We start from the raw sequence: 26,648 nt of genomic DNA, 5'->3' as shown, positions 1-26,648 counted from the left end.
AGCAGCTTCTTTTGCCTTTATTTACTTACTCACTTTACATCCCACTATCAGCACCTCCTCCCTGCCCCTCCTCTCACAGTTCTTCCCCCCTCCCCTCTCTGAGAAGGGGGTGCCCTTCCTGGGTATCAGCCCACCCAGCATATGAAGCCACTGCAGGATGCAGGGCTAGGTTCATCCTCTCTCACTGAGGTCAGACAAAAGGTTCAGGTATTGCTCTAAGGATCCAGGTTAACTAACTGTTGGTCTTCCTGTGGAGTCCTTATCCTTTTGGGGTCCCTCAATCCTTCCTCCAATTCTTCTATAAGACTCCCCTAGACTCATCAAATGTTTGGCTGTGGGACATTGCATTTGTTTCAGTTGCTGTTGAGTGGATCTCAGAGGACAGTTGTGCTAGGCTTCCGTCTGTAAGCATAAGAGCATCGTTAATAGTGTCAGCATGGCTATTCTCTCCGTCTCTGCTCCACCTTTGTGCTTGTAGGCAGGACACATTTTGGTTAAAGGTTTTGTAGGAGGGTTGCTGTCCTTATCCCTCCACTGGCAGTCCTGCCTAGCTATAGGAAGTGGATCCATATCCCCTACTGTAAGGAGTTTCAGCTAGAGTCACCCCCATAGAGAGACACCCTGGGGCCTCCTCCACCCCCACTCTGTCCCAGGTCTCTGGTATATCCTAGAGATGTCCTGTGCCAATTTCCATTCTCTTCCCCCTGCTTTACCTGCATGTGACTCCCCTCCCTCCCCCTACAGCCCAGTTCCCTTCCTCCATCCACCTCTGATGTCTATTTTATTTCCCCTTCTGAGAAAGGTTCAATCAGTCTCCCTTGGGCCCTCCATGTTATTTGGCTACTTTTGAGACAAGGTCTCACGTAGCTTGTACTATCATCAGACTTCTTATGTAGCAGGAGCTGGTTTTGAACTCCTGATTCTCCTGGCAACATCTCCCAAGAAGTGCTGGGGTTACAGATATGTGCCAGCTCCATCTCACAATACATTTTAAAGCATTTTATTGCATGGTGGACTTTGCTGTGCTTTACAGGTTAATGGCATTTATTTGTTTGTTTATTTATTATATATATATATATTATATATATATATAAGCACACTGTAGCTGTCTTCAAACACACCAGAAGAGGGCATCAGATCCCACTACAGATGGTTGTGAACCACCATGTGGTTGCTGGGATTTGAACTCAGGACCCCTGGAAGAGCAGTCAGTGCTCTTAACCGCTGAGCCATCTCTGCAGCCCGATGGTATTCTGAGAATAAATATTGTTGTCATTATTTCAGTTTTTTATAAAGATCGAGGGCAATAAATGTCCTTTTATTCAAGCATGGTGGCACACATTTGTGATCCTGCTGGGCAGGTAGGGCAGAAGATGAGATCCCATCTTGAAACACCCAAAACACCCCCCCCCCCCCCCGCCATCCCTCATGTGTTCTTAGAGGTTGAGGCAGGAGGATAATGCATTTGAAAAGGCCAGCCTGGGTTAATCAAGATCTTACCTTTTTTCTATTCTTTCTTTCTTTTCTTTTTTTCTGAGACAAGGTTTCTCTGTTTAGCAGTCCTGGCTGTCCTGGCTGTCCTGGAATCACTTTGTAGACCAGACTGTCTGGAACTCCAAGAGATCCACCTGCCTCTGTCCCGTGCTCTCCAAATGCTGGGACTAAAGGCATGCATCACCACCATGCCTAGCAAGATCATATTTAAAAAAAAAACAAAAAAAACAAAACAAAAACAAAAAAAAACCCAAAGACAATAATAACATAGTTGAAATACTAGAATGTCCTAGACTAGATTCCTAAAGTTCAACAGGACTCTGTGACCTTCCTCTAAGGACATAATTAGCATTAAATAAGATCATAAGAATAAAGCTCTAATCTGATAGGGACTGGGAAGATGGATCAGAGGTTAAAAGCACTTGCTGCTTATAGTTGTTTGAATGAAAGTGGTCCCCATGGCTCATATGTTTTAATGCTTGGTCCCAAGTTGGTAGAACTGGTTGGGAAGAAGTAGGAGGTGTGGCCATGTTGGAGGAAGTGTGTCAGTGAGGGTGGGCTTTGAGGTTTCAACAGACCATACTATTCTCTCTTTGCCTCATGGTTGTGTCTCAGGATGTGAGCTCTCAGCCTCTGCTCCAGTGCTATGCCTTCTGGGTATCATGCTCCCTACTATGATGGTCACAGACTCTAAATCTCTGAACCGTCTCGCCAGCAAGAACGACGCGGCACACGAAATAGGATTCTTCTGTGGTAAAGCTTTAATGCTCTCGAGAGGCAGAGCATAAGCTTGCAACACGTGAAGACAAAGACCCCGAACTATCTAGCCCATCCCCTTATAAAGGGATCAGTCCTCGCCTTGGACGTGGAGCCCCCTGATTGGTTGAAACTCATCAGGCCCTATGATGCCACAGGAGAGGCAGAGCTCAAGGAGTGGAAAGTTACCCAGCGCGTGCGCACATGACTTGTTTACTGCTAACTCCAGCCGGATGTCAGCGCCATCTTGTAATGGAGAATGTGCAGGCAGCGCCCCACATAGTATCTTATCACAGTTATAGAAAAGTAAGACAGAACCTGGTACCAGGAGTGGGGTATTATTGCAGGACCTTGCCTTTTTTTTTTTTTTTTTTTTTGTTTTTTTTGGTTTTTTTTGTTTTTTTTGGAGGAATATGGAAGTTTTTGGACTTTTGACAGGAGAGTGGTTGGAGCTGTAAGTGGGGATTAATAGACCACCCTAGTAGGAGTTTAGAATACAATAGTTCTGAATGTGAACTATGGAGGCCCTGGCTTTTAGAGGTATCAGAGGGGAAGCAATATTAGCAAGTTCTAGAGACCATTTCTGTAATATTTTGGCAAAGAATATGGCTGTTTTTGTTTTGTTTCCCCCTCTCTGTCTTAGGTAAATTGAAAAGTAACGAACTATTTTTATCCTTATTTGGTAGAGATTTTAAGACAGCATAATATTGACTTTATCATGTAGTTATTCATAATTGTTCTTATGTAGGTCTACAATGAAAAAGAAAAAATGGGGCAAAAAGACACACAAAATGTACAATAGAAGTAATAAAAAAAACATGCTGACAAAGATAACTGAATTGGAATCAAAGGTACCCTTGGATCTGACCCCACCCAGCTAAGCTTCTGACATGTTAAAAAAAAGAAAAGGCAAAAAGGCCTGAGGAATTTTCTTCTCCTAAAAAGCAACAACAAACTGCAGCTTGGCCCTGCTCTTGTAGAGGACGCAGGTTTGTTCCCAGCACTCATATACTACCTCATAACTGTTTGATGCCAGTTCCAGGGAATCGGACACCTTTGGATTTCCACAGGTACTTCACATGTTGGTATAATTACATACATGCAGACAAATCACCCATACACATCAAAATAAGACTTCTCTAGACAACTAGCAGCTTAAAAAAGGAAAAAGACAAAAGACAGCCTAGAGAACACCTGTTCCCTCCACACACTTCCATGCATATGCACAGAAGAGGCTCTACAAGCGTACAAGAACCAACTGTCTAACCAGAAAACAACAATAGATTTTGGAACTCCAGCCATGTTGTTTCTGGCACCCACTCTGTTGATACTTTTTGGTAATCTGGGCAGACAAAATGTAAAAAAAATGAAGCCTGAATACATTGTGAGCAACTATAGTTAATAAATTGGTGGAGTCCAGTTTCCAGCCTGGATATTGTGGTACCTGAAAAGAATTTCACTATAGCTAAGTGAAATTAGCTGGTCATAAAGGACAGATATGATCCTATTAAACAGATCCCTAGAAAGAGAACATTCAAACAGCACAGCAGAACAGAGCTTCTAGGGTGGAGGAAGTAGGAGTAGAGAGTTCTAGCTAAAGGATCAGTTAGTTTCTGTTCTGGGTGATGAGAATTTTCTAGAAATGTAAATGGTGGTAGTTACTTAATGTTGACAAGTTACTTCATAGCAAAGTTGGGCTAGCATGGTTAGGGATAGGTAAAACTTTTGGTTTTTGTTTTTTAATGTGATTTTTTTTTAGTTGTATGAGTATCCATATTTAAGATATTATACTTACTTAGAAATTACTGTAAATGAACACAATTCACATATAAATATTTGAAGTGAGATGAAATGTCAAAGAGAAACCATGTAAATATTTATGAGACTGGGAATAGATAACTATTTGTGAATAGTACTATTTGTAAATTAAAATGAATACTGTACTTTATCAAATACCAGAATATTTTTTCATTTTACTCTACATGAGATGTATAAAATGGGATACATTTTTTTTCAATGAACAGCATTATATGTCTGTTGTCTAGGCAATAGGCATACCTCTGTCACCATAATAACTCAACACAAGGGGCTGCAGAGCTGGCTCAGCGGTTTAGAACACTGGCTGTTCTTCTAGAAGACTTGTGTTTCTGGCACCCGCATGACAGTTACAACGGTCTTTAACCCTATTCCAGGGGATCTAATGCTCTTTTCTAGCATTGTGGATACTGCATTCATTGGTAACACAGACATAGATGTAGGCACAGCACTCAGATGCATACAAAATAACAAATCTTTTAAAAAAAGAATTGTTTATTTACTTTAAGTATATGAATACACTGTAGCTGTCTTCAGACACACTAGAAGAGAGCATCAGATCCCACTACAGATGGTTGTGAGCCACCATGTGGTTGCTGGGAATTGAACTCAGGCCCTCTGGAAGAGCAGTCAGTGTTCTTAGCTGCTGAGCCATCTCTCCAGCCCCCCAAAATAACACATCTTAAAAGAATGCAATCAAAGGGCTTGAGAGATGAGATGGTTGACAGCACCCACTGCACCTGCAGAGCACCCAAGTTGTGTTCAAAGCACTTGTGTCCAGCGGCCTATGACTCCAGGTCAGGGGGACACAATACCTCTGGCTTCCACAGACACCTGTAATCATGTGTACATACCCACACACAATACATATACACTTCATTAAAATGCACACTTTAAGGAAAAATACACACTACTCAGTCCTAGCACTGAAGAAGGCAGAACTAGGCAGATTAAGCAGCATTTAAAAATAAAGTTGAAACTATGAGTTGGTTTACTTATTTCTACTTTGAGAGATGGTCTCACTGTGTAGTCCAATCTAGCCTAGAACTCACTAGTAGATTGGCTATGTAGGACGGGGTGGGGTGGGGGGATAGGGGGTGGCTAGGAAGGTGGGGGTGGGGGGGCGGGGGTCTGTGAAGGTGGTGAACTAGTAGAGGGAGGCAAGGAGAAGTGTTAATTTGTTAATCTGCTCTATACTTCCTGGCAGGTGCACATGCACTTCTCACCATCACCCCAATGACCTGGATTGCCAAAAGACAGACACATATACACCGCCTTAAGTACCTTAAACAGCTCAATGGTTGGGCCATTCCCTAACTCCCCATGTGGCCAACACACACTCTCCTCTGATATTTCTGAGTTAACACTTACTCAATCTGTATTTTATCTTTGCTTCCCTGGACCCTGCTGGGCAGCCCTCCTGGGGCGGTTCCCCCCCCCCCCCCACCTTTCCTTTGTGGTCTGTCCCCTATGCTCTTCTCATGGTGGAATCTCCTCTTCCTCCTTCCCAGGTCCCTTCTTGGGAATCCTAAAAGTCCCACCTCTTTCTCTCTGCCCCGCCATTAGCCGCTGGTAACTTTATTGACCAGTCAAAAACCAACTTGGCTTCCTTTGGTACTTTGGGGGACACTGCAATTAGGTTTTGAAGTAACAATTAGCATGAGAACACAAGCTACTACAAGGAGACAGTTGGGTTCATCAGGACTCAGTAGCCTATGTTGGGTCAACCTTCAAGGGTCTGACTCCCAGTAGGTTATTTTAGGTATATATAAATACCTAAAATTTACAAATTGGTAAAAACTAATGCTGGTGATAATTTATCGTAGATGTTCAACAAAGCCTACATAAATCCTCCTTGAGGAAGAAAGTAAGCTAAATACAGAGCAGACTTGACTACTTTGGAACCCTTTGTATAGTTACATAAAGATAGGTTATATAGGTTCACTGGGGGAGAAATCCAGTGCTGGGTCATCTCTGAACACAGATAGTGCAAACATCACCAGGCTAGGAAGCATAGCCGACTGATTGATTCAGACACCCACCTGCGGCTGCTTCCCGACTACAGATCGCTGCAAGACGCTTCCTTCTTTTGCATATCAATGCAGTTTTTTGTTTGTTTTGCTTTTTAACTTGCTTCAGTCTGGCCTCCTCTAAGGGCAGACAGCACTGTTGGGATTCTGTAAACCCCACCCCTCAGTTACCTGTCAGTAGCCAGGTATGCTCCGCCCCAGTGACCTGACACTATAAATAGGGCTGCTTTGCCCCCCTCCTCTCTCTCTTGGTCTCTCTTGCCTCCTGGCTCTCTTGCTCTCCCACTCCTATCCCTCCTCTTCCCCTTCCCCCCTCTCCCTCCACGTGCTCATGGCCGGCCTCTACTTCTCTATCTCTCTCTGGCTCTACCACCCTCTTAACTCTCCCATGACCTGAATAAACTACTCTGTACTATACCGTTGTGTGGCTTGGTCCCTCAGGGGGAAGGGATTCCCAACATGGACCCCCCAGAGGCATCTCCCTTGCCCCCAGGCCTCTCCGCACCTCATGGGCCATATGCCCCCCACTCTCTTCATCCTTCCCCTAACGAGATGCCATCTTTTCACAACATTGGTGCCCCATGACTTTTCCTTTCAATCACTGCCTGGAATCCAGCCTTTTATGACTGCCTAGTCCTCAACCTTTCTCATCCTTTCTTCTGGGTTTGTACTTTGTATCGGTTTCTGCTGCTACATTTATTTGTCACTTTCCTTTGTAGCTCTTTAGATGTCTTCTGAACATCTAAAGTAATTGTTAGCCTTTGTTTTCCTAAGGAGGACAAGAACATCAGAAGCACTGGCTGAATTCAAGGATGGAGAGCGAACCAGTACCAAAAGAAAACTAATTTATCTAGTCCTCAAAGAAGAGAGTGGGGAACTGTGGCCCCAGAGGTTCTGTCTCATCTGGGCAACTATAGCCTGTAAATTGGAGCCCAGTTTCGAGCCTAAATGTTCTGGTAACTGAACAAAGAGTTTAGCTGTCTCTTTGGTGTTTAATATTCTTAGTGGTGAAAAGGATGCTAATATTTTATGTTGGGCCCTGCACCACATGGTGGTGTACACGTGTAATCTCAGCACTCTGGAGGCAAAAGCAGGCAGATGGAACTCTATGAAATCAAGGCTATCCTGGTCTACACAGCAAGTTCTTGGCAGGACAGTGTTAAACAGAACCTGTTTCAACAAAAATAAGGAGAAAGAACATGAAGTTAGGAAGGTGGGGGAGGATCTGGGAAGGGAAAGAGTATGACCGAAGTGTATTGTATGAAAAAAAAATTTAATTGAAAAAACAACTTAAAATGTGATAACACAAAAATGCCACCAGCAGTGGTTTGCATTTCGTAGTTCAGATTTTTTTTCGTTTGTTTTTTTATTAGGTATTTCTCTTAGAAGACATAATTTTTCTTTGGCAGGGACTGGAACCAAGCCTCAAAATTTTACATACCCACGTATTTATAGCTTGTAGGTGATGCTAGGAAACCCCACCGCACAAGTTCTAAGCTTTTTATTTCTATTTAATACAATATAAGGCTTAATATTCACACTTTTTTTTAAAGTGGGTAACTAGCTGGGGGGGGGGGCAACCTTACTCCACCCCGCTGTGAACTAGTAGGGGAGAGACCTTGTTTTCCTTAAGAACAGTAATAACACAGTACACCCCAGAGGTAGAGGAAAGAGCATTTCTTACAGAAATTAACATCAGAATGCGGGGAGTCCTGGGTGACGTCCTGCGGTCTGGCAGCTGTCAGTGGCCCCCGGGCAGGTCTGGCTGGGCAGGTGAGTTCCAGCCTCGGGGCAGCGGGCCCGGCTAGTGGCTGCAGTTGTAAGTCCTCCGGGGCCTGGGCGTCCTCTCCCTCGCCCCAGGCGCCCGCCTGCCCTCCGCTGGGAGCTCGGCCCACGGCGCCCGACGCCCTAGCGGAGCGGGCGGGGGCGGCCTGCAGGCCCCTCCCCGGCGCCCAGCGGCAGCCGCGCAAGCAGCGGAGGAGGCGGGAGCGCCCAGGCCGCTGCGCTCATGGCGTCGCCGGGGTGAGTGAGGCGCTCCGGGTGCGCCGGGGGCGCCTGTTGGGCGAGGGGCGGGCAGAGATGTGCGAGTCCACGACCCGGCGCCCCCTTGGCCTCGGCCGGACCACGGCTGACTCTGTCTCGCCAGGTGTCTGTCCACGACCCGCGGCCTCCCCCGCCGACCTTGGGCGGTCGTAGCCGGGCCAGGGTCTCCCCGCAGGGCCGCGGGCAGGACCAGCCAGGACCGTGGCCGATTGGGGCTGGGGAGGCGGATCCTGGAGCGGGGCAACCGGGAAGCAGCGGGAGGGGACTCGGGGTCCTAGGGCTCGGCTGAGGCCGCAGAGCGGCTTAGCAGGCCTGACGTGTGTTTCTGGCGTTTGGACTTGGCTTGCGTTGGAAGTTGATGCTTGGGTTCACTGTCGTTAGGACTGTCCCACAACGTCAGGGTTAAGGGGGGCTCAGCTGGACTGGACCCCTGTCCAGAGTGGAAAAGCAGGTTCGGGATCTAAGACACTGTGTGGGGGCGGGGTGGGGGTGGGGGTGCTTCTGTGGGATGGCTATACTTGTTCTGCTATTACCTCTTTCCTAGTTTTCATTCTCTCTCTCAAATAATGTTCTTAGGAAATTATAGTGACACATATAGTTTGTATTTTTTCCCTCATTTTCTCAGCAGTTCATTACTACTGTTTGATTTGATTTGACTGGTTATGAGATCTGAAATGACATAATTGGACTAATGCTTTTATGTCACAGAAAGGAAAATGGGTCTCAAGGTCATAGCTGTAGTTGGTAAACATCTTTTTTGACTGTACTCTATCATTCAGAGGGTCCCAGACCCAGCAGTACTGGTAGCAATTCAAGCTGTGTATCTTTGCAGTTAGAAGGCTTACAGGTGCATGAGGATTTCTGGGGGAAGCATGTAGAAGTTAGCTCTCCTACAAAGGCAGACTTCGCTATGCTGTGGAGTGATTTGGCTCAGCACAGTGGTCTGAATGAAGGTGAATGAAGCAATCTGAACTTGATCCAGGCCTGCAGGCGCCAGCCAGATCATGGGCAATTTCCACCTGCCTAATGCCTTTCTAGGCTCGAGGGCAAGCAGGCACTTCTGGGACCAGGGCTTTTTCAATGCCAGCTGGGTATCCAGTACTTTGAGCTCATAAGGAGAATAAACAGCGACTCATGGGGCAGGCCAGGTTGATGGACCCAGAGGGCCAAGGTCCCCTCCATTCTTGTCCCGCCTCTTAGGAAAGTGGAAGGTAGTGTTGGAGTCCTTTGGCAGCTGCAGTTAGGCTTGTAAGAAGTCATAGTACATTGTGCCTAAGCACACTGCTTTGTAGACAGGGGTCAGAAGAAGACCTAACTAGGATTAATCATCCCGTGGGCCCGCCCACAGAATTATTGTATTGTCTGATAACGGAAGAGAAATGTCTGAACCATGGTCTGTATAGTGGTATTGATATTGCCAGTTCTAGTTGTGAGTGACCCAGGTAATTTGGGATATTTAATAATCTGTAATTTCCTAAGGGGTGTCTGCTAACAAAACCGAGGTCACAAAACTTTCAGTATAATCCATTTAAGGAGAAAACTATGTGCTTACTTTGATAGGCATACACTTACTGATGGCAGTTTACATCTCTAGATATTACTCCCATGGATTCTCCTTAATAAGCTTCTATGGTAGCTGAGAGAATGCCTGAATGCCTCCTGGACTTCTCCCCTGTCACTTCTTCTTCTTCTTCTTCTTCTTCTTCTTCTTCTTCTTCTTCTTATTGTTATTATTTTAGCTAGGGTCTGGCTAATGTAGCCATGGCTGGCCTAGGGCCTCAAACTCATAGAGGTGAACCTGCGTCTGGCTGTTATCATTAAACCTACTACGTTAGGTGTTTTAGAGAACAAATGTAGATCTGTCAGCAATACTGTGCTAGAACTAGAGAGGAAAGAAAACAATCTTAACCTGTTTTGAGGGCCTTACAGATGTACCAGGCATGGGAGGTGACCCATGATCCACTGTCTTGAACTAAATAGACTGAAGACTAGAAGAGAAGACAGGGCCCCTGGGCTCTTTGCCTACCACTAAAGGGCATTTCCAGTGAGCATCGTGACAGCTCTGGGAGAGCCTTGTGGCAGCATTGCACAGGGAGAGGACACAGGACACAGAGCTCACCCATCTGTTTCCATCCTGCCCCTCCCGAGCAGGCCTCACTCCTGTTACAGTCAGCCTAACCAAAAGCATTTGCTTCAGTCCTCAGTACCACATAAACTAGGCCTGGTGGCTGGTGCCTGTAATCCTAGCACTCTGGAAGGTCAACACCATCCTCTACATGAGAACCTGTTGTAAAATAAAAATGAACTTTGGAATGTCACCGTTAGTTTTACGTTTGCCCACTGCCCAGAGGAAAGGGAGGGAGGCATCTGCCGCTCTTCCACCTGTGTGGATTTCCCACCTACAGGGATCTTTCTGTCTAGCCTTTTCTTTGATTTCTGGGGTTTCCTTTGCTGTCCATCTCAACGCATGTATTCAACCATTGTCATGGCTGTTTCTGTGGACTAAACTGTTGATTCACAATTCACATGTAAGTTTCTAGAAGTCTCTCCCTGACTTGAAATTGTCCAGTGTTAGGGTGGTGTGTGTTGTCCTGGAAACAAAATCTATCAATTGTTCAGTTCAAGACAAGGTATGACTACGCCCAGGCAAGCCTTGAAATTCATGATCCTCCTGGTTCAGTCTCTGGATGCTGGGATCACCAGCCTTCAGCCTGTGCTCTACTTGTCCTGTTTTCAAAAGCATCCTCATTCTCAACAGTATCGCAGGCCGTCTATTCCCTGATTCTAAAGTTTCCTTTTATGATGCGTGTGTGTTGGGGTAGGATGGAAGTTAAAGGAAAACTTTATAGAGTTTAGGATGTTCTAGAATACTAGTGTTGCTTTCCCTGTTATCTTGAGAGGGTTTCTTCTAAGACACCCAGCAAATGTCCAGAACTGGCAAGCATCAAACGATTTGAGACAGGGACTCCTGTAGACTGGGCAGGCCTCAAGCTCACTGTAGCTGAGGGTGACCTTGAAGTCGGGATTCTCCTGCCTCTACCTCCCAGCACTGGGTTATAGACAAGCACTACCACACTCAGCTAATACAGCAAACCTTTAAACTTCTTTTAAGGTGTATGTATGTACATGAATGGTTTGTCTGCATCGTGGGCATGCCGGGTGCCTAAGGAAGTCAGAAGAGGCTTCAGATCCCCTCCACTGGAGTTACGAATGGTTGTGAGTCACAGGGTGCTGAGACTTGAACTTGAACTCAGGTCTTCTGCAAGAGTAGTAAGTGCTCCTAACTCTTAACCACTGAGCCATCTCTCCAGCCCCTAGCAATTTTTGTATGCATTTTTTCTTATATCCACACCCACCCCTATGATACAGTTTAATTTGTAAATTAACAACTAATAAAAATGAAACATACAATATACTGTAATAACAGTCATCTGGGCCATTTGTAAGTTCAGTAAACATCACTCGAGTACAAGTGTGACTATGACAGTTGACGTGGTAATCAGGGAGATTGTTAAGTGACTAACAGGTTGCTGAGATACATCACAGGTATGCATGCTAGCAAGAGGGGTGATTCATGTCCCGGGTATGACTGGACTGCAGGCAGGAGACCTTCATGCTGTTGAGAACAGTATGAACTTTGAAACTTAGGAATTATTATTATTATTATTTTAATTTCTTAGTTTAGATTTCTAATCTGCAGATGGTCACAAGGAATGAAAACTCTGGAAAGTGAAACCTGTGTGTGTGTGTGTGTGTGTGTGTGTGTGTGTGTTTGTATTTTATGTAGTCTGTTACACTTACACAGCATTACAGATATCTCCCTGTCTCCCTGAGTTTCAGCTGAGTTTGGGGAGCACACTGCAGACTTCCCTTTGTGTTCTGTCCTCTGTTGTTTTTGGAGGGGTGTCTTGAGATTGAACAGGCTAAGTAAGCCTTCTATATCTGAAGTGCAGCTTACTGAGGTTTCTTTTTTTCACTACATGTTTCAGGCTAGCCTTGAACATGTGATCCTTTTGTATCAACTCTGGAACAGCTAGGAATATAGGCCTATGCCATCTGAGCCCACCTTTCAGTCTGTCTGAACATAGAAGCTTAAGAGTAGTCATTGTTGTATTGTTCTGTGCTCATTTTATTAGGTCCAAAATGCCTTTTGTTTTTCTTTTTTTAATTTTATTTATTTTGTGTTTTGAGTACACCGTTGCTGTCTTCAGGACCTCTGGAAGAGCAGCCAATGCTCTTAACTGCTGAGCTGTCTCTCTAGCTCCTTGATTTTCTTTCAAGATGGGATTTCTCCATGTACTTCTGACTGTCCTGAAACTTGTTCTGTAGATCAGGTTGGCCTTGAGCTCAAGAGATTCTCCTATGCTGTCTGCAGGGATTCAAGGCATGAGCCACCACACCTGGCTTGAAAAGAAATGGATACCTAAATTTTGACAGTTATGTCAGAATCTGTGGCCTGATCACAGTATTTAGCTAAGAACGGTTAGTTCTGTCTGAGGTAATGTTGCCTGTTTGTATCCCTAGACTGTTGAAGGGCAGAGGTAAAGAACTGGCCTTCTGTAGAACCATGGTTGCGTATCTTTAATCCCAGTACTCTGGATGCAAAAGCAGGTGAATCTCTGAGAGTCTGAGGCCAGGTTGGTCTGCATAGTGAGTTCCAGGCCAATGAGGGCGACACATTGAGACCTTATCTCTCTAACCCCCCTCCAAAGAGGGGGAAAAAGGAGTAAAGAGTGGCTTTCTTTCTTTCTTTTTTTTTTTTTTAAAGGTGGAGATCTTGGCCTCCCTGAGGAGGAGGAAGCTTCCTCTTTGGCCCCTGGTGTTTCCTCAGTAATATTCAGCCCAATTTGGTTTGATCTGATAACATTTAATTCAGTTTGTAATGAATTCTGAGCACCCACATCACAGGTAACACTTGATTTGCATGAAAGTGAACCACACTCTTCAACTCTTGGTTTGGGCTGTGAGCATCACCCACAGTGAGGAAGAAGGGCATATATGTGAGAGGAGCTGAGTTGGGACGGGGGGGGGGGGGGGGTGCGGGGGGGGGGGGGAAGCCATGGCTGAGTGGGACTGGGGTGGAGGCAGGAGCATGAGGGTGGGGTGAGGGGAACCAGTGGTAGATGAGAGTGCAGGCTGGTGCCTTCTCCTTCGCCTCCTTCTTCCTTCCTTTCCTTTTCCCCAAAGCATGATGCAGTCTTTTCTCTCTGCCAATTTTTTAAAAAGATTTATTTATTTAGCTTGTTTTATGTGTATGACTGTTTGCCTGCATGTGACCATAGGGAGGTCAGAAGAGGGGATTGGGGTCCCTAGAACTGGAGGGAAGTGGATGTGAGCTCTTCTCCACTGAGCCTTCTCTTCAGCTCTGTCTCTCAACTGCTCTCATTCTGTCTTCCTCTCTCTCATCCGCCTTCCTCCCAGCCTTACCTTCCAGAACCTGTGTCCACTTTACTCACTCCCCACAGGACTTCCCCATTACCCAGAATTCTCAGAGCAGCTAAAAGCTGTTGCATTAACATTTTCTGGACCTAAAAAGGTACCTGAGGTTTTTAGTCTTGCTATTCCTGTATGGGAAGATACTCAACCCAGCATCTGTGGGAGTGGAAGGACTTGCCTTTCCTACTGGAGTCTGGCCTGGACTGAGGGGGCCAGATATTGGGGGTTGGGGAAAGAGGAAAGAGACTGACATACCACTGTTGGAGAAAAACAAAAGATGTATCGTGCTTTGGGGAAATTTGACAAGAGCACCTCTGTTGCACAGCTGTTACCATTATCTCTGCATATGGGACTCAGGCTTTGCAGTGGTCTGTGAGTCTGAGGTCCCACATGGGTGTACTTGGCGATCTACTGGGGGACTGTAGACTGGAGTGTTCTGGCTCCGAGGGGTAGTTCTTTATCGTCAGAGGTCAAGACTCTCTGTGCCTAGAAACAAATCAGAATCTTTGAGTCAGGAACTTTCCAGTCCAGAGAGTAATCTTATATTTAGATCCAGCCCACTTCCAACAAATGTGTTGTCAGGCCCAGCCTGAGTCTTTTGACTAATTCTCAGAGAAGGCTTATGGCGAGCGTGCTATTACTTCCCACAGAGAAGGAAATCAAGCCCAACAAAGCTTTAAAGTAAAACCTGGTCCAAAATGGATTTGCTCGAAATTCATTGTTTTTGTGTGTGTGTGTCTCTCTCTCTCTCTGTGTGTGTGTGTGTGTGTGTGTGTGTGTGTTTGGTGGAGGCCCACAGTTGTTCAGGGCCTTTCTTTAGTTGTTCTTTACCTTTAATTTTTGAGACCAGGAATCTGCCCGTCTCAGCCCCAGCTTCCCTCCAAGGCTGGAGTTTCGTGCACCCGATGGGCAGTCCAAAGAAACAGGTCCACTCGAGTTTATTGGGTTAATTATAGGAACGTGGGGGATCCAAAAGCCGCTGTGTCACCCAGAGACCAGCATGGGCGGTGACCCAGGAGGCCGCATCCCTGGAGCTTCCTGCTCCACCTGACAGCATCCTAGCCGTTTTTACTGCGTTTGTCCGTATTTATTTTGTACTTTTGCTTGTTCTGTGTGTATGTATGCATGTGTGTATGTGTACGGTTGCAGCGCATGGCATGGCACAGGGCACATGTGGGGGTCAGAGGACAACTTGCGGAAGTCTCTCCTGCTTCGCGAGTCCTGGGGATGGGACTCAGGCCACCATGCTTGACAGCAGGCACCTTCACCCACGGAGCCGTCTCAGTCACCCTTTGTTCTTACTTGTTTAGTATGTATGTATGTATGTATGTAGTATTTGTTTGTATGGAGTGTATACCCATGTATGTGAAGACCAGAGGTCCATGTTGGATGTATCTTTAATCACTTAATTACTCTTCGATTTTTAATCACGCTTATATGTATGGCAGGGTATGGGTTTGTGCACGTGTGCAATGCCCAACAGGCTAGAAAACCAGGGTGCTCTGGTTCTGAAGTTAACGGTAGTTGTGAGCCACCCCATGTAGCACTGGGACCCAAACTGAGGTCTTCTGGAAGAGCATACACACTTTTAACCCCTGAGCCACCTCTCAGCTCCTTACTCAGTTTCCACTGTATTTCATAGTCAGGCTCTCTCACTGAACCTGGTGCACTTTGACTCAGCAAGGCTGGCTAGGCGATGAGCCTCGTGGATGCGCTGGTCCCCGCTCCCACAGTGAGGAGAAGCTGATGTGTGTGTTACTGTGGCCATTTTCACATCGGTGCTTGTGTGGCAGGGACTTTACTGACTGAGTACCATCTTGGGGCTATGGCTTATTGCTTTTGTAGCTTGGGGAGGGGCCTGTGGCTCTTGTAACTGGCTGGGCTTTCTGAGCCTTGTGAGATCCCCTTCCCTCCAGGAGGAAATGTCTCAATTTGCAGGAAATAAGACACAGCAGATGGTTTCAGCCCAACGCTAGCATAGGTGCCATCATATCTGATTAATGCTCTCCCAATAAGATACAATAAAGCCGGGGCCCCTGAGAACATGACTTTAGAAACTGGATCCTTGAAGGTATGATTAGTTAAAATGAAGTCTTATACAGGATTAGGGCGGGCTCTGGGGTAGGATGACCAGGGTTTTTCTATGGAGAAGAATCAGGCACATAGAAAGAAAGCTGTGAAGATTGAGGTGAATGAGGTGACACAGCTGTTGAACCACACATACACTGTTAGTTCCCTGTAGCTGGTGTCACAAGGTACGACTGTTGTATGATGGACTTTCCCTGGGGAGATACAACACACACATCTATTCACCCCAGATCATGGGGCCCATGACAGCAAGCACTGACACCATGGCCGTCCTGTTTGAGGAGCCACGGAGTTTGATTGGGTTTGCTTTCAGAGAATGGGCAAGGAGTTACTTATAGGAGTAGAAATGACTCAAAGACAGTTGCATCACTAAAGCCCACCCGAGCTTGGGAGACTGCACACAAAGCGACAGCTTCAGGAGGCAGATGGTCTGAGCCTCTTCCAGGAAGCTGGCTGCTCCCTGCTTCTTCCGGGCTGCTGGGCTGGTCTCAGACCAGGAGTGACTCTCAGCAGCCTTTACTGGTCACTCCTGGGAGGGAGGAGCCAAGTGACTCCTAAAGCTATTTTAAGTTGTTTATTCTCTGTCTTGAAGGAGTTTTTCTGAAAGATGGGGCATTCCACCTTGCCCCAGAATGTCCTCCCCTTTACAACCTGTGTCTCAAGTTTCCCTCCAAGTTGGAAGATTTGAACCTGGGAGGAAAACTGCTGTATAACAGCTCTGGAGACACCTGACGAAATGTTTATCCTCTTACTGCTGGAGGCTTTAAAATCCCAGAGTTCTGAAGACTGCTGGCATCCGGCTCTTCTGAATCACCAAGTGTCACTTCAGTCTTCACCTGTCGCTGTCCTTCATGTGTGTCTAGTTTCCCTGTCTCTTCTGCATCATGATTTATTCATCTTTTGTTTATTCCGAGTCAAAAACTTTATAGCTCAAGTGGACTTGAACTCACTCGGTAGTTCAGGTTGGCGTCAAACTTAGCTATAAACCTCCAGCCTCAGTATCCCAAGAGCTTGGATTACAGGCATGAACCACTTTACCTGGCTGTGACCTCATCTTTATTTAGCTAATTAGACCTGCAAGGATCCTGTTTCAATTAGGATCACACACAGTTCAACCCACAAGACATATCCAGAGGGTTTTTACATGTTTCTGTCTCATAAAGCTAGGCTTTAGGGCAGGGCAAATTTTTTTTGGGATATTATTTTAGTTTAGGATAAGAGTCCATAGTCAGCATCAAAGGAGAAGAGGAACCTTAGACTTTTCTGCCACTTTCTGGAATTGTAGGGCATAAGGGGAAGGGAAATTTAAAAACGGGTGTTCTTATTTTCCAAAGCAGTTAGTAACCTATTGATGATCACAGTTGAGAGTGGCTCACCTGTGCTTGCTGTAGGTTGAGTGGTGTGCTGGGCTCACCTGTGCTTGTCAACGCTCAGCGCCACAAGGAAAAAAAAAAGATCAACCAAAAAGCTGACAAGCTTTGCAAACTTATAAAAAAAAAATGAAAGAGAATGTGCTAAAAAAACAAAACAAAAAAAAAAAAAAAACCCCAGCTGAGCAGATCTTTGTCACATCTCTCTGAGCCCTGCTTCCTACCCTGTAGTGTGGATTTGGGTGCTACATGAGCTGCTGTAAGGTTCCGTAACCTGGCATCAGTTATAGTTGAGGATGGTCTTGAGATAGCAATAGATTTGAGAGATTCAGTTTCTGGTGAGGCCATTTCTCCGCCTGCAGGGGAGAGTAAAGTGGCCCTCCTTGGAGGTCACCAGCCCTGTCACATAAGGGCCTCATCTTTTAGCCTTATTTGATGCTTAGTTACTTAAAGATCTCAAGTCCAAATATAAGCACACTGGGTGAGGACTTCAACATACAAATGTTGAGCAACACAATCTGTCTGTTGTTCAAAGACATGTGTTTAGTGAGGCTGTAGATTAGAAGGCGCCAGCCTCAAGCCTGATTCTGCCTTCATTGAACCTGATATTTCAGGAGCAGTAATGGAGCAGTAAAGTTTGGGAGCAGACCCCCCCAAACCTTGCTTTGCACATCTCTTTTGACATGGTTTGCAAGCAGGAATGAAAACAGAACGTGCCAACTAGTGTCACATTTTCTATGAGCATGGTTAGGAGTCCATCCTTTGCTGTTTGCTTACTGTTTCCTTGTGTGGAATAGAAAGGGGTGGAGTCAAATTCTAGCCAGAATATATGTCTTGGGATGAGTGGCCAGCCTCAGAACATGGCTGGAAGCAACTATGTCTGGAGCTGTAGAAACCTGTTTGTCTGGCTTAGCCTGTCTGGGATCCTCAGGCAGTGTTCTTGGAGCTCTGAGGCAGGCCTGCAGCTTCTGTTCTGAAGAACTATGTTTAGCAGACACACTTCTTTTATACTTCATTTATTTAGTGTGTGCATGCACATGAGTGAGAGTGTACTTGTGTGTTACATCCGTGTGCGTGCAAGCATGTAGAAGTCAGGAGATGATTTATTTCTCTCCTTCTATCACGTGGACTGGAAGGACTGACCTCAGCTTGCCAGGCTTGGCCGCTGAGCGGTCTCATGGACCTCCTTAGAGTCAGTTTGCTCCAGCCCTTTTCCCTGTCTGAAGCAGGGTCTCACCGTGTAGTCCTGTTCTCTAACCAAGGCCGTGCACTTGCCATGTGTAGGCAGTAGCACTGAGCCACACCACCAGCCAGACCCCTGTTTACAAAACCCATTCTTGGGAGTATTTCTAATCACCTTCCAACACCCCATCTCCAAACACCATTGTGCTAGCTTTAGGCTTTCAGTGCAGTGACCTCGAGAGTAGTTGCTTGCTTCCTGGTACTTTCCCCTTAAACCCTTCAGTTTCTGTTTCCTAAGAATAAGATGTTCTGTTATGTAACCACAGCATGGATTGGACCTACATTTCATTTTCATCTCACCCCAAACTTTCTTCTTTGGGATATAATCTAGGATCAGCTGCTGTATGTGATTTTTCTGGAATGTTTCCTTTGTCTTATTTGGGATACTTTAACTCTCTCTGATAGGTCACTCATCTTCAATGTGTTATGATTGCTCGTTTATTCTTGAACAAAACACTGCAGGGGTAGGAGCCCTCTCGTTGGAGGCCACAGAGGGTTCACACCAAGGTCTGACTTCATTGTTGAGATTAGTTTGGCTCAACTTGAGCTCTGTTGTTAGTTGCTGTTGGGTTTTCCTCATTGGCACTTCCTAGGGAGACTGGAGACTGAGCAAGTACAGTGGAAAGATGGTGCTGTTCTCTTTTGCTTGTTTGTTTTTGAGACAGGGTTTCTCTCTAACCCTAACCCTAACCCTGGCTGTCCTGGAACTCACTCTGTAGACCAAGCTGGCCTTGAACTCAAAGCTCTGCCTGTCTCTGCCTCCCGAGTGCTGGGATTTAAGTTGTGAGCATCCCGCCTGGCTGATGGCACTGTTACTGTTGCACCCCCACACTTGTATCTTTCTTTTGTGAGCAGGAGTGCTTTTTATTACCTATGTGACTATTTCTGAGCTATTTATTACTTAGATGGACAAATTAATTTGTTTTTCAGTGTTTGTTTATTGTTGGCTTTGAGACAGTCTCACTATGCAGTCTAGGAGAGCTCACAGTCATCTGTCTGCCTCTACTTCCTGGGTTGTTTTCCTTTTGAGATTTATTTATACATAGCTGTGTTTTGCCTGTATGTGTGTATCACGCGCACTATGCGTGTGTCTGGGATCAGTAGAGGGTCTCTGGAATTGGAGCTGTGAATAGTTGTACACCATCATGTGATTGCTGGGAATAGCAGGTCCTGCAAGAGCAGTGAGTGCTCTAACCACTGGGCCATCTCCCTGGCTTTCAGTGGTTTTTAATTACCGTATTTTATTTTCTTCCTGCTCATGTTATCCCAGCTTTAGCCAGTGGGAGACCCTTGAGCTGCTACATGAATGCAGAGACATTTTCCAAGACTTTGCAGAGAGCTTTCTTACCCACATGCTCAAGTCTCTCTTCTCTCCTTCTCAGTCTTGGTGTTAGCCAGCATCTCCAAGGAGTCCTTAGTTTTCTTAACCTGGAATGACTCTAAAGGTATGGGATGTTCACATTGCTTACTGCTCTGTCTTTGCTTACTGGCTCGTTCAGCAAACAGAGGAAATAGACAAGTATATACAGACATATATAGCTTAGGCATGCAGCACATACATATGTATGCAGAGGTCACAGTTTACTCAGGTACACCTGCAAGTTTTATAAATTTTGCCCAATATTTGTGTGTTCATCTTCTAGTTAGAACCTTCACCCTTGGGCTTGCTTGCTCTCTTTAAAAAAAAGAAAAAAGTCTTTTGTGTGTGTATGTGTGTGTGTGTGTGTGTGTGTGTGAGTGCATGTGCTTGAAAGCATGTGTATTGTGCATGGGTGTGCATGCACATGTACCCTTGTATTCATCTGTGCACACATGTATGCCTGTATGTGAGTATAGGTACTCTTATGCTATATGCACTTGTGTAGGTCAAAAGACGGTTTTGTAGGAGTTGCTTTCTCCTGCCTTGCTTTGAGATGGCCTGTGTCTCTTCTCTGCTCTTGCTACTTTCTTTGTTACTATAGACTGGCTGGCCTATTCTCCCATCTCTGCCTTCTATCTAACCTCTCATCAGAGGAACTCTGGGCTAGATGACTGCTGGCTGTATGTCTGGTTTCTTCCAGTTGTCAGGTTTGTGAGGCGAAGGCTTTCCCCTACCGAACCATCTCTCTGGTCTATGTTATTTCTATGATACACCTAAACTAATTTAAAATTTTAAAATTTTATTTTATTTTTGGATTCAGGATCTAGTTTTGAACTTGTAATTCTTCTGCCTTGGCTTCTATAGTGTTGGTTTGGGGAGTGGGTTATAGATTAGTAATAGAGTATTTAACATGTGGGAGGCCCCGGGTTTGTACCTAGGCAACATACATATAAGATGAAAACAAAGAGGATTACTCCTTCTTGCCTGTACTGTTTGTTTTCTACAGGGATTTGCTGTGTAGACCAGGCTGGCCTTGAAATTGAGATTCTCCTGCCTCAGCCTATTAAGTGCTGGGGTTACAGGTGTATGCCACCCCACATAGTTCCACATTGTAGACATTTTTGTTCTGTGTTCCCTAACTTTTGATGAACGTTTCTGTATCTCTCAGAACATACATAATTTTATCATATTTATATTACACTATTCTGTAACCTGATCTCTACTAATTTGTCCATCTGAAATTGCTCTGTTCTCAAAATGAAACCCATAGAATATTTTGTGTTGTTGTAGTACAGGACTGTAATACCCGTTTACTGGACTTTGATTTTAACGGGCATAAAGCTTTTGCTATTGAATATCCACATCAGCATCTTTGTAACTAAATCTTACTTTTCCCCTTAGGCTAGAAGTGGAATTGCTGGTCAAAGGGTATGTATGTATCTTACGTCTTCTGAGTGGCCAGCAGCTGTGTGAGGGGTGGGGTTTCCAAGCTAGTGTGTCTTCTTAGGGCTGTACATTGGTATTGCAAATGCACAGATGCCCAGGGTCAGCCAGCTCCCAGAGGGTCTGATTTCATGGATCTAGGAAATACCCAGAGTCTGTAGTTTTGAACCACTGTATTATAAGTATATGTGAACGTGCTGGGAACTGGGTTAGGGTTCTCTAGATGGGCAATATTTGCTCTTTACCACTGAGCCATCTCAACAGCTTGAGATTGTAGATTTAGAAGCTCCAGAGAGATTTTATATGCAGCCAATTTGATTAGATGAAAGTAGTTTAATAACAATTTTCTTCTGAAAAAATTTCAGGCATTCAGATCTGGGAGAAGTGGCCCCAGAAGTAAAACCTTCAGACAGCCAAACATCTGTGGCAATTGCAGGTAAATTAGACCTGGGCCTGTCTTGAAAGAGATATGTTTCTTCTGTCTACTGGTATTCTTATACTGACTTGATTAGGGACTGTGGACCTCTAAATTAGACTTAAGGCTTTTCTTTTTCTTTCTATAAAAAGATTATTCTATCTCAGCTTCTTCTGATAAAATCTGTAAGTTGTACAAATACTAACTAGATCTTTATTTGAGACATAGATATATGCTATGCAAATATTTTATTCCATCTCCTCTCTCCCTGTCTGTCCCTGTGTGCTAGTGTATGTGATGTGTGTGTGTGCGTGCATGTGTGTGTGTGTGTTTTGTTGTTGTTGCTGCTGCTCAAACTCAGACCAGGGCCTTAAATCATAGTACTTAGTACTGTACCATTGAGATACATCCCTAACTCTATGTTCAAGTGGTTTTTCTTTCTTCTTTTTTTTTTAAGACAGCCCTCACTAAACAGCTCTGACTGGCTTGGAGCTCATTATGTAGGTCAGGCTGGCCTCGGGCTCATAGAGATCTGGCTTCTGCGTCCAAGTGCTAGGAGTAAAGCTATGGGCCCCCGTGCCTGCCTGTTTTCACTTTTTAGGTATTGTCTTTTGATGCACAAAGTCCTACTTACCTTTGGCTGGTCAGCCAGGTTTTTAGTATCACATCTAGGAAACTAAAAGGAGGTCCAAGGCTCTGAAGAGTTTCATGATTTTTAGTTCTTATGTTTAGATTGTTTATTTTAGGTTAATTTCTTGTAGATGGTGTGAGATCATGGGACCACCTATGAACTTTATTCTAACCAGCACTAACAGTCTTGAGGTATAAATGGTAGACGTCTATTTAGTGCTCAGTAACAATATCCTACCTCTTGATGGAAAACTAGCAAGTGTGTGCGCTGTGATGGTCAGGAGGGAAAGATCACTTGGTGTCAGTGACAGTGCTTTAACCCTCCACTTTGAGTCGTCCCACGCAGGCCTGAACAGTTCTCACAGCATGTGTTGTGTCCAGTGAGACCTCTGGAGGGTAGACTTGCACTTAGTCGCAGTCACACTCCCTCCCCTTTTTGTTTTTTATTATTATTATTATTTTTTTTAATGTATGAGTACACTGTTGCTATCTTCAGACACACCAGAAGATCCCATTATAGACAGTTGTGAGCCACCATGTGGTTATTGGGAATTGAACTCAGGACCTCTGGAAGAGCAGCCAGTGCTCTTAACCGCTGAGCCATCTCTCCAGCCCAAGACATGTTTTGTTAAGTTGTCCATATTAGTCTGGAACTCGGTGTAACCTCAGTCCTTTAGCTTGCTGCCTTCCTGATGAGCAGCCTGGGATTACAAACATATTCTCTTATACCTGCCTCTAAAGAATGACCAACCCCGAGTAGTGTTGCACATCTGCTATCCTAGCACTCAGGAGTCAGAGGCAGTGGGCCTCTGAGTTCAAGGCCATCTTCACCTACATAGCAAGTTCTAGGACAGCCAGAGCTACATAGACCTTGTCTCAAACAATGGCAACAACAACAAATCAAAATGATATATATGAGTGTTTTGCCTGCATGTATGATTGTACACCACGTGTGTATACATGTACACCACATTTGCCCACAGAGGCCAAAGAAGGCACTGGATCCCTGGAATCAGGGCCACAGTGTAGGTGTTAGGAATTGCACCCAGGTCCTCTCTGCAGGAGCATCAGGTGCTCTTGACCCCTGGGTGACCTCTCCAGCCCCTAAACTTGTCTCTGATTTTCTTTAGTTATTTTTTTTTTCCTTCACACTGCATTTTGAATTTCTAGGGAATTTTTTTTTCTAGTATCTTTCACTTTGAGTGATATTTCTAAAAGATTTATTTGTGTATGAGTACACGGTCATTGTCCTCAGGCACACCAGAAGAGGGTATCAGATCTCATTACAGATGGTTGTGAGTCACCCTGTGATTGCTGGGAATTGAACTCAGGACCTCTGGAAGAGCAGTCAGAGCTCTTAACCGCTGAGCCATCTCTCCAGCCCTTAATTGAGATTTTTAATTGCTGGACAGTGTGGGTTGATGCATGAATCCTGTGTTTCCACCCACAGCATCCTGCCTCCAGCACCACACTCCCCTCAGTCACATTCAGTTCAGACTTCGTAGACAGGTTCTACCTTGCCGATGAGGTGAAACGCCCGTGTGCTTTCTTTCTAGATTTGGAATGGAGAGAAATGGAAGGAGATGACTGCGGGTTCCATTATGGAGGTAGGGGCGGGGCCCTGGGACTTAGACACACTGGACTGGGGAAGGAGGGTGCAGGTGAGAAGTAAAAGCCGCTACAGTTTTATATTTTATATTGTTAGGATTTCAGGGAATTGCAATTGTGGTTTAAAAAGAGGGTTGGGCTCTACTTAAGTTACTTCTTGTCATCCAAATATACATTATTAGATTAATCCCCTTCATTTTCCTTTGCTTTTTCTCATAGATGGTACAAACGAGGCTCAGGACAATGACTTCCCAACAGGTATTCAGTTTCTCTTTTCTTTGCAGCTTTCCATTCTGTTGGAGGGGGAGGACCCTACAAGTGGCTAGTTCTCATACCTGACTATCAAATCACTTGGGTATTGATTCTAGAATCCTCTTGTCTAGCACCCTTTATGAACTATTAATAACAGTTGCTAAGACCAAAACCACTTGGGGAACTTACTAACAATAAAGTAACCACTGTTCCCGTTGTTAACTTGCCTATACCCTCACCATGGTCTTTGTAGGTAGAGGCATGTATCTTGTTTTTAACAAGCTCCTGAAGTTATTCTGATGTGCAGCTAGCTAGTTTTAGAAACACTAGCAACAGCTTAGTTTGCACATTGGCAAACTTGGACCCAGAGCTGCTGAATGATCTCCTAAGGGCCAAGTGCGGGCCATGGGCACATATGCAGAGTGAGGTTCTCTTTGGTTTCCCAAGTTGCTCTGATGGATCGTGCTACTCCAGCAGTAATGGCTGTTGTGCATCCCGGGCTTCATTTGCTCAAAGTGAGGAAACCCAGTAAGAGAGAACTTCCGTCTTCCTGTGTAGTTCTTCTGTTTTTTATTTATTTTTATATTACATTTATTTGGGGCTGGAGAGCTGGCTTAGTGTTGAGCATTTGTTGCTCTTGCAGAGGACTTGGGTTTGGTTTCTAGCCACCTTAGCTCTGTTATTCCAGTCCCAGAAGGATATTGCCCTCTCTGGCCTCTTTGGGCACTGCAGGCACATAACACACACACACACACACACACACACACACACACACAAACACCTATGCACACACAAAAATACCCATGCACATAAAAACAAAAATTTTTACATTACATTTTTTACAAACTTCTGTATGTATTTGTGTGCACATGTGCAGGTATTTAGAGATCAGAGGACAATTTGAACATTTATTTTCTTCTGCCATGTAGATACAAGGATCAAACTCAAGTCATCAATTTTGGAGGCAATTGATTTTATCTGCTGAACCATATCATCTGGCTTGTTGTTTTTAAAATAAATTCACTGCCCCTTTGTAGCTTCTCAAGTGGGCCTTCAGTCATATTGTTCTAGAACTTGGAGCCCTGAGCTGACAAGATGACTCATGGGTGAAAGTGCTAGCTGCCAAGGCTGATGACCAGAGTTGTATCATTGGGGTGCTTATTGGTTTTTCTCTCATCTTTATACATATGCCATGGCTCATGCATGCAAATAAATGTGGAATTCTGGGCCCTAAAATCAGTGCTATGGGACACTTACGCTGTTGTATGCTTGTAGTCCCAAGGTAAAGATAGGAAATGAATCCATTCACATGTTTGAGAGAAGACTGGGCAACACCCTCATTCCTCCTCCTGTCTTGAAAGAATGCAAATTTTAAAAAGAGCCAGAGGTATCACTTAATGGTGAAATGCTGCCTAGCATGTGCGAACTATCTCAGTATTGCAAAATTAATACATACATGCATATATACATACATACATACATACATACATACTTACATTGGTAAGATATCAGGCCAAGTTCCCAGAACAGTTAGAGCTTTAGGAGGATCAGCTTATAAAAGTTTGTATTATATAGAGTGGTATTAGAATATCTTAATCATTCAGTGTCTATAAAGCAACAGTCAACACCAAATGCTTATTGTCACTGCATTACTCAGTGTTCTCCAGAGTAACAGAGCTTAGAGAGTTAGTCTCTGTGTGTGTCTGTATGTGTACACATCTATATATACGCATGTATATAACACATATAACAGCTTAGAGAGCGAGTCTGTGTGTGCACACATGTGTGAACACATTCATCTATATATGTGTATTTAGAGATATTTACATATCTCTATATATACATCTGACATAATATATATGTAGTTGCTCAGTCCAGGAGGCTGGAGGTCTCAGCTGGTCTTCAGTATATATTGGAATTCTCAAGAAACAGGCTCTAATGGCAGTGAAGGAATGGACTTGCCAGCAAGGTGAGAGCAAGCAGACAAACGGCAGGCTTTCTCTTCCATGTCCTTATATACTCTTCCAGCAGAAGGTGTGGCCCACTTCAGATTAAGCCAAAATTCCTTACAGATGTGCTCTCCATTTTTGGGTGTTAGTTAATTCTAGATGTCAAGTTGACAACCAAGAATAATAATCACAGTCACTAAAAGGCAAGTAATTATAGAGGGAGTGGTGCTGTCTTAAAAAATATCAAGAGCTTCAGGTTGAGAGATGGCTCAGTGGTTAAGAGCACTGACTGCTCTTCCAGAGGTCCCGAGTTCAATTCCCAGCAACCACATGGTGGCTCACAACCATCTGTAATGAGATCTGATGCTTTCTTCTGGTGTGTCTGAAGATAGTGGCAGTACTTACATACATAGAGTAAATAAATCTTAAAAAAATAAAATAATAAAAAGTTAAATATATATACACCATAAGTTGATAGATCAGTAAGGTTGGCGATGGTGGACAGTCTGCCTGGCATGCAGACGGTGCCCTGTCTTCAGCACCAGAAAAATCCCAATTTACAATACAAGCCAGAGCTTGCATTACTAGCCTTAGATTTGTAAACTGTTGCCAAGATATGATTGCTATTTTCCTTTAAAAAATAGTCTCTAGTTTCTTGACAAATATAAAAGAACATTTACCAGGTAACCCAGAGTGTGAATAGTCAGTGGTTGTCCC

At 44.6% G+C, this 26,648-nt stretch overlaps 1 protein-coding gene and 1 long non-coding RNA gene across 5 annotated transcripts in view; one reads left to right on the top strand and one right to left on the bottom strand.

Moving 5' to 3' along the window:
* LOC308420388 (up-regulator of cell proliferation) overlaps nucleotides 1-26,648 on the top strand; it is a 43,338-nt gene that overhangs the window by 12,516 nt on the left and 4,174 nt on the right. Inside the window, exons 1-6 of one of the 4 annotated variants that reach the window (XM_080916389.1) lie at nucleotides 8,077-8,117; nucleotides 19,657-19,719; nucleotides 21,036-21,062; nucleotides 21,443-21,513; nucleotides 23,679-23,729; nucleotides 23,950-23,988. In XM_080916389.1, the coding sequence (XP_080772515.1) occupies nucleotides 23,696-23,729; nucleotides 23,950-23,988 (73 nt within the window). In that variant the 5' untranslated portion in view covers nucleotides 8,077-8,117; nucleotides 19,657-19,719; nucleotides 21,036-21,062; nucleotides 21,443-21,513; nucleotides 23,679-23,695. Of the gene's footprint in view, nucleotides 1-8,056; nucleotides 8,118-12,930; nucleotides 13,047-19,656; nucleotides 19,720-21,035; nucleotides 21,063-21,442; nucleotides 21,514-23,678; nucleotides 23,730-23,949; nucleotides 23,989-26,648 lie in introns of those variants that run through there. The other 3 variants (XM_080916388.1, XM_080916387.1, XM_080916390.1) reach the window with 3 other exon arrangements.
* LOC308431583 lies at nucleotides 1,017-8,006 on the bottom strand. Its single transcript, XR_013975378.1, has 3 exons — nucleotides 7,780-8,006; nucleotides 1,501-1,686; nucleotides 1,017-1,253 (listed from the first exon to the last, which is right to left on the bottom strand). It is a non-coding gene; the product is annotated as an uncharacterized lncRNA (long non-coding RNA).

The sequence above is a fragment of the Micromys minutus genome (assembly GCF_963924665.1).
Source record: "Micromys minutus genome assembly, chromosome: 1".
NCBI lineage: Eukaryota > Metazoa > Chordata > Mammalia > Rodentia > Muridae > Micromys > Micromys minutus.
Note: the sequence above shows the minus strand (reverse complement) of the source record. Positions and strands in the feature narration are given on the sequence as shown.